The 8,987-nt window shown below is 29.0% G+C and overlaps 1 protein-coding gene across 1 annotated transcript in view; it reads right to left on the reverse strand.

Annotated features, from left to right (window-relative positions):
* Positions 1–2,464: 2,464 nt before the first annotated feature.
* The window catches only part of LOC113376328, an 8,516-nt gene continuing 1,993 nt past the window's right edge, over positions 2,465–8,987 (reverse strand). Inside the window, exons 2-4 of the mRNA XM_026616237.1 lie at positions 6,533–6,827; positions 6,133–6,236; positions 2,465–3,027 (exon numbers count right to left, since the gene is read on the reverse strand). Coding sequence (XP_026472022.1) covers positions 2,649–3,027; positions 6,133–6,236; positions 6,533–6,827 — 778 coding nt within the window. The 3' untranslated portion in view covers positions 2,465–2,648. The remainder of the gene's footprint in view (positions 3,028–6,132; positions 6,237–6,532; positions 6,828–8,987) is intronic.

Raw genomic sequence — 8,987 nt, forward strand, 5'->3', positions numbered from 1 at the left:
TTAAAATTTAAAATTTAAAAGGAGGGCTGTTTCATCGTCATTCTTAAACATCGAGCTGGAGGGCCTTTGCAAGTCGAAAATGTAATAATGCCACAATTTGTCATATTATTGTCATATTATGAGTTTGTAAATGAGAACTATTTCATGGATGCACAAAGTGAGTCTATGATGTGATTACGATGTTTATTTCTATATTTCTATGATAATATTTTTAATGCGCATGCGACATTTTCGTTCACAAAAATCACTTTTTATTGCCATTCGAATCTGCATTGGAGAAGACACATATGATATACAAATTGAACATCCACATATGAAAATGAAGTCGGGTGTGTGTATGATACACGGTTGATTTTTGATTAAGCACGTATTTCTCACCTGATATTCTATATCGTATTGTATCGCACACATAAAATATAAAAACAAATAAATCAAACAACAAGAAGCTTAAAAGAGTGCAGAAGTCAAAATATTAGAAAGGCTTATTGATGTTGTTCCATTGGTAGTTTACTTGTAATTGCAAGTTCATTTGTCGAACTTTCTAATAATTACATGTTTAAAATAATACTAATTACATGATTATAAATAATACCTCTTTTAAACTATCAAGATCAACTTCTTTTGTACTAATTTGTACCACCAATAAAAAATTTGTACATTAAAAAAATGCGAGGTGTTGTTAGCTTTTTCATATCTTCTCGGTTTTAGAATATAAAAATTAAATAAAAGTAGAAATTACTAACATTAAAATTAAAATTAATCTGAACTTTTTTATCACTTTTTTAAAAAAAAACATAAAAAACGATTACATTTAATTGGATTAATATTAAAATTTGGGACGACGACTCGTTTCCTTGATAAAATACGAAGAAGATTAAAATTTAAATAAAAATAAACAAATAATCATATTTAGAAAACATCTTTTTTTAAATTGCAATTAATTGCAAAGAAGCGACCCGACAAATCTTTACCAAAAACGTCCCCCTTGATGTTTTCGGAACAATTATTGGATTTTCGAATCGAGGATTTTTGGCTAAAACTTAGATGATTTTTTCTTCACTTATCTACTAATTATAAAGAAAGGGCTGGGCCGGTCGTCGCAAAAAACTAATCAACGCGAGCCCTTATCAAGTTTCAACAGATAGCTATTAACTTTGAAATCTGCAGTTTTTGAGAAAACGCAGGCAAAACGTCAAATTTCGGCTCACATAGTTTAACCAACGGTGTTAAACGATTGAAAATGACTTGAAACGTCGAAAAAACATGGCAAATCCGTATTCAGTGGCAAATCATTAACCTTCCCTCGAGAGCTTAATAAATATTAGAAGTTTCATTCAAAATAATTTCATAAAAATTAAGTAGCGGCAAATTTATATATTTAAAAAATTTATATGTTGATCGTTCTACAAAATTTACGAGTATTTTTTTATTTTACGTATAAAAATTAACGATTATTAAAATTTAAACAACAAAACTGAATTTTTGAACCAATTATTAAAAATAATGGTATGTATAATTATCCAATTAATGCAGATATAGATAAATTACAAATTGTAGTAGAATATAAATATATTGTACGTAATAGTGTTTTACATTTATTCTGGTCAAGTGTGCATATATTTAAAGAAAAAAAACATAACTTCCCATTTCCCATGGCATTAAAAGAAAATAAGGAAAGTTTTCAAATTTAAGTAATGATGAAATATTTTTCTCAAACCACAGTATACCAAAAGTTCTGAAAAAAAGAGTTTGAAACATAGAAATTAAAATAGAAAAGTGTTATTTATTTTGTTCAATACATTTCATTATCACATTTAACACATCAGTCAAATAAAAAATGAAGCTGCATTTCTAATACTTATACTAAAAGGATATTATAAATTTAAAAAATTATAAAAACAAGTCTTAAGACACAGTTTAATAAATTTGAATCCCGCTGTATAACATTAGATAATATTGGTGATATATAAATCTTTATATTGTTTATAAATAATATACGAAGAAAACTATAAATACTTTAAATTCAAAATAATCTAATAATTTTAAATATTTCAGGGATGCCATATTGCTTCTTATTTTGATTTTTATGGCCGAATTAATAACGAAGGGATTAAAAAATGTAAACGAATATTAAAAAAAAAAACGTATTCAATTCGCGCCAAAATGGATATTTGATGTTGCATGATAAATAGTAATAATAAATTAAGAATTTTAATTTCGTATCTTCAAGAATATCTATCTTGTGTATTCGAAAAAGCTTCAACAATTATTATAGGCTTAAGTTTATTTTAAAATTCATCAAACTTTATGCTAAAATTAATATTATTACCTTACTTAATAACAAATTAAGGAATGTTTTGTTTTGCACTATCAATTATTATAGTTGTATCATTTTTAAGAATTTAGGGGGAAAACATTATCTAGTAACTAAATAAAAAATATAACTTAACATTTTTAACCACCGATCGACTAAAAAAAAAAATAACTATAATGGCTTTCCTTAAATGTAATTATATACAATTCGCAATAAAATTTCGTTTCATTTCATCTCACAACTAAAAATGAGTATGAAAGTATGAAATTTGGTTAGTAAAGATCAGACAAGACGAGAATAGATCAGATCAAACCTAGATATTTCACTTAATGGTCTAATACGAATCATTTCCATCGAATCTCGTGACTCCAAGGAAGCTCTCGTCATCGAGAAATTCGGTGGACGTGATGCGCAGCACCTCCTCGCAGACTTTCTTGTAGCACCAGGCGTCGCCCTTGAGCCGTTTCCTGCGCACCAGGACACGACTGTCGCCTCCGCCAAGAGCGGCAGTGTCCAGCAGGCATACCTCCAGCTCGAACGAGCAGTAACAATTCGAATCCTTCGAATTTGGCACCTCGTTCGAGGAATTACTATTACTGTTGTGTATAAATGGTTTTTGTTCGTCATTGGCAGTTGTGATAGGTGTTTTTACCAGGTTAGATAATGATGGTTTTGGTTCTTTGCATAATTCCATGCGCCCGCGCAGGGTGTACCTGAAATTGATTAGTTGAAGAGGATACGAAGATTTATAGAGAGAAGAATCAATGTTGCATCATGGTGAATAAGTGGCTAAGTCAAATTTCGGCCAAAGTGGCGGAATTCACTATTTTACTACGATTAAAGTAATTGATTTGTCCAATAATGGAGAAAAAATGAAAATATTTTTAGGCACTTTACAAACTTAAAAACAGATGCCCTGAAAAGTATTTAAAATTGACTTGACCACTTGTTCAAGAGGATGAAATAGAAATAACCCATGGACTTTAAGGTAAAGCTTAGAAGCTTATAGATCTAGAAACAAATTACAAGTACTAGATAGAATAAGGTTTTATAGAAGCATATATAGTAAGATATAGCAAAGCATGCATTCAATATATGCACAATTCGTTTTGAATAAATGGCAACAAGAAATAACTAGGTAAGACCTAAAATTTTCAAATACTGAATACAATACCAGACAAACTAATCAAAAGTCTAATAATCCCAAACCTATGTGGTTCCTTCAATACTAATTGCACGCTATTGTAATATAATTTATGAATAAACTACCTCGATTATAAAAAAAATTATAATGTGTTGATAAATTGAAAATTTTAACATTTTACAGTCACCAGGAATTTTTAGACTTTACTATTTTAAATTGTTGAGCTGACTAATTAAAGAAGCGATTCTTTTTAATTGCAGTACCATCAACCCTACAATAACGCGGTAAGTGTAATATAGAAATCGCGCAACAAGAGGTTTTTCTCGTGAGCTGAAATAATAACGGCACATGTTCTTCAGAGTGTTGATGCACTTCATGAATGGATTCTACGTCCGTAATCGTTTTTCTTTCATCACCAATATTGAACGCGTGAAAGTTACAGGAAACCATATCATACAAATAATAATATGTGTGGTTTAAATCTTCTTCTTTTCGAATTTGCTTTTTGCTCGAATCTCATACCCGTACCGATGGTACAGACTGTCATTCAAATGCAATAACTTTGCCTGCCCCGAACACTTTTGCAAACAATGTAAATCTGTAAATTATGCAATCTACCTAACCTAATCCATTCATTTATGGGAGACTCATTTACTAGAAGTCATTATCGGAGAGTTGACTGTACTATTTATTTATTAGTGATACAACGCAATATATATTTGATGAATCTTATAAACCGGGAATTTTCTAATAAATTCAACAGCAAAACAATTATTAATACAAGCTTTGAAAAATATTTCGACTAAACTTAGGTTATATATCAAATTATCACCTTTGCGAAGTGCATACAAAGTTCTGATTGATTGAATTTTCCACATTCCAATGCTTTCTCATTTTATAAAACTACAATATCAACAAAATTAAGGTCATTTTATAATAAAATAAAAACATGAATCCTAACCACAAATATTCATTCAAGTCGTTTGATACGAATACATGGGCAGGATGTAAAACAGTAAAGCACAAAATGTGGTTCAATGATAATAACTGAATCAATAATTTTAAATTTTATAATAATAATATAATGCATTATTAATTTAATTTTAATGTTAGTGCAATAACACTACAAAAAAATAATATAACATTATTCAAAAGCTGGATATTTTCTAAAAAATAAATTTCTCAATTATAAAATGCATTTTTCTGCTGGTAACATTAACTTTCATCAAAAACAATTCGAAACTTTTTGATATGGCTTCGTCCTCAAATTACAACACTAGACACAAACCTATTAAGGCGCGTACATATAAATTAGCCAGCTCTTTCAATACGATCGACGGTCTAGGTATTCAGCTTATGAATAAACTTCCACTCAATATCCGAAACTTAGACAGCAAAAAATTTCATGCTTCCCTAGTTAAACTTTTTAAAGACATAGCTTTTTATGACATTACTGAATTTTCTCAATTTGAATTCAATAACTATTTTCTTGCCTAATCCTTATCCTGTATCTATGTAGTCTGACCATTTGATCGCCTGTACAACCATTATTTTTTTTCATTTTTTTTATTGCTATTTTATTAATTTAAATTTTTCACGGTTTTAAATGAGTATAACTTTCAACCTTGTGCAAGAATTTTGAGCTTGACTGGTGGTCAAATAGACTTTAATATGATGAACTTGATGATGAACATTGTATTTAATGTTCGAATGCTTTTTTTCAGCTCTTTTTTTTTCAGAAGCGAAATTCGTGCAGCTACTATGATTATTATAAAATTACTATCCTTTTAATATTAACTATGAATAAGCTTGACAAGAGCCTGAAATAATATCTATTATTATTGATTACGGCTTGCTTATGAATAAATAAATAAATAAATAAATAAAATATACAAAAAATTGATTGAACCTATCTCATTCTCAGATTATGTAAAATCTCAAGATAAAGACTGCGGCTAATACCACTTTTACATATTGTTTCCAATATTACATGAACAGCCCGAATATCATTAATTTTGACCACGCCTGATACACAATTGTTTGTTACTTATCTTCCAGGGAATAAAGTTGAACATTGCTTCACGTAGTTTATTCCGTAGCACATCTTCAGATGGAAATTTCATTCACAAAATGTGAGTAAAATTTACGTGATTTTTACAATTGTTAGTATTACATTTTCGTATCCGGTAAGAAAGAATCTAAATTCAATTATTATAGAATGATCTGTACCGGAGATTCCCAATAAAAATGTGAGTGAGACATTATTTGTTAAAAAATTTCATTTTAAAAGCTATGACGATTTAAATAGATACATAGAAATTCTTGTATTTAGCGAACATTAAACAATGAAAGAATCAAATAATTATTTAAATATACTTCTTATGACCAGACGATAGCACCCTTTTAAAATAACTATTCAACTAATCTACCGTATAAAAGTTGAAATTTTATTAAATTATTTGGATAAATTATTCAAAATGCTAATCTATTCATTAAAATTACAAAATAATCATTTCCATAATTTTCAAAATATTTTTAATAAATTCTCCCCATTAAAAAGTAATTTAATAAAATTTCAATTTCCTCCCGAATATACTCTTATTTAATATGATACGATATTAAAATTCTACAAAGCGCATAGTGAAAATATGAAATATTAAATTTTATTACTTACCCTTTCTGCTTACAAAATATGCCCTTTTCGTATAAGGCAGTTCGCAATTTAAGAAGAACAAGTGCAGGATCAACCGCTGTCGTTGTCGAAACATTTGATAAATTCTGAAATAACAATGAAACGTTAATATGGAAACTAAAAATTAATATAAATCACGCCATTTGCACCGCGTTATATGGAAACCAATAAATACAATAGATATGATGAATTATAAATTGTTTTCATTGAATTGAAGAATTCATATAGTGTTATATAACAATTCAACGCTTATGTGTGAAACGGCTGATTGCACAGCAAATACATAGCTTTTTGACAGTTTGTTACTACCGTAACTCATACGAATATAGACCCGTAGCATATATCATAACCATATGTTATGACAATAATTCATTATCCTAACCTTAGCGTTGAGCACTTGCGGCATGATTTTGACAGCCTCCGCCGAATTGGGTGTCCAGGGATTGGTCCTGGCCGTCTTCGGCGTGCCTCCCAGGTGAGATCGCCTGGGCATAAGGGCGCGCCTGACGCGGTGCATCGACCGCTCGATCGAGCCGAGCATTCGCCGGGCGGGCGAACTGCGCGGCGTGCTTTTGCCGTGCTGCAAGTTGAAGTTCGTCGGCAAGCGACAGGTATTAGGATCGGGCGAACAGGCCAACGAGGGAGGACGACGGTTCTCCTGAGTCGGCCCATTTATGCTGAAAAAGATAATAATAGTAATGACTAATGAGTAGGGAATGCAATACCGATGAAAAATTTCAATACCGGTATTTCGGTATTTTTTTATTTTAAAACCGGAATACCGGTAAAATACCGGTATTTTTATTATCTTAAACAAATGTAAACAATATTGAAAGTTACTAGTACAAATATATATATATATATATATATATATATATATATATATATATACGACTACAACTATATTCAAGTAAAAAATAAAAAAAAAACATAAGTTTTTTTTAATAATAATTTAACAAAATTATATCCAATTTTAATTAACTCATCATCATTATCGAGTATATTGAGTACTTTTTACCAAAATTAAACGTATGAGTAAGAAAGACCAAAAACTCATAAAAGATCATATTACATTATTATAATAAACTGTATTGTCTGTATCCGATGTGTTAAATTAGCATAATTTCCAATATTTTAGAGGCTTTAAAAAAGTATTTTTCCTACTAATTTAAGATCCGATACTTTATGAAGATAAATAATAACATACTATAATTGTAGAGTATTTTTATTTAAAACAATATAATAGCCATATATTTTCAAACTGCGATACGTTTTAAGTAAAATAATATTTTATAATTGTAATGATAATATAAAAAAAAAACAATTAAAAAAATAAATATCTATCAGTCCGATTCTATTTATTGTAACACGATATGAGGCCCTTTGGAAAGCAATAAATATTCAGTTTAATGACTAGTTGAGATAATATTATGACATTTGTTTATCCTATAGAATCGCTTAAAGATATAGCTGTTATGCAATTATGGAATTTAAATATTGTTCCGAGAAATTTAAGTTTGAGTGTAATATGTATCAAAAAGCGCTTGTGCAAAAATACCGAAAATACCGGTATTTTTAGGGTAAATACCGGTATTAATACCGCCAAAAAATCGGGCGATTTACCAGTATTGCATTCCCTAGTAATGAGTTATTCAATACGATAACACTGATCGCGAGATCGATGTATAAAAGTAAATTAATATTCAGAAAGTAAAAAAATTGCGAGATCAACCCGAAATCGTTCAGGGTAAAGGATAATAAATGTTCGTACATGTAAATTCCTGCACATTATTGGAAGTATTGAAGATTATTGTAGTTTAGCAAGAAGAATGTGACATATAGAATTGGGTAAGAATATTTAAGCGGTAGTTTTATTCACTTTTTATGGCGATGCTATAATCAATTAAATTACACTAGTTAAACCACGCAATTTCCACCATGAGTCTATGAAATGAATTAAAAATAATCATTTTAGAACATTGAATGAACCTCACATTAATTTAAAAAAAAATCTAAAATTTTTCAAAAAAAAGTCAAAAATTTTTTCTTTTTAAATTTTTTTCTAGTTACTAAAATACACGTGATGTTGTGTGAGGTTAATTTTAAATATCACCACGTATCACCAAGGGGGAAGGGGGAGTCCAAAAAACCTTAGATATCGCTCACGTGATTAATGGACGCCCTTTTACAGGAATGTGTTCCAATCTGATAAACTAAAATAACATGTTATAGTTGGCAAAACATTTCTTTTAAATAATTTATAAAACGCAATTATGAACTTTTAGTAAGTAAGAATTAGAGCATTGGTCAACCTATAACCATTTTTGATCAATTTCTATTATTTTGCTTCATTTAAACTTTGAAACCGCTAAATAACATTTCTAGAACCACATACAAAAATAATGACTATAAATATAAATATAAATTGCCCTAAGTATATTTATTAAACTATGATTTAATAAATATACTTAGGTTATAATAAAAACTATTTTAATTTATCGACTTTGAAAGGCCTTCTGGTCAAAAAAAAATGCTCTGATGTGTTTTGGCTTGTTTCGCAGGATTGTAAAATGGTACAATACTTGTTTATTTCATACTAAAAAACGAATTTTAGGCAACTTTCAAACGTATATCAAAAAGCGATTAAGTTATCAAACCATAAATATATAGATCCTTTCAAAACCTTTCAAAAAATTGTATGATTTAAACTAAACTCAAATAAATGAAATAGTAATATGTGCTAGTCACATTATAATGACCATCTTAAATTCAATTACAAAAAAGATCCATACTGTTTGAAAATTTATGTTTTTTTTAAATTTATTTAATTATAAAAA

Source organism: Ctenocephalides felis, unplaced genomic scaffold (assembly GCF_003426905.1).
Source record: "Ctenocephalides felis isolate EL2017-DRISC unplaced genomic scaffold, ASM342690v1 CF-g0.4_SCAFFOLD_01886, whole genome shotgun sequence".
Lineage (NCBI taxonomy): Eukaryota > Metazoa > Arthropoda > Insecta > Siphonaptera > Pulicidae > Ctenocephalides > Ctenocephalides felis.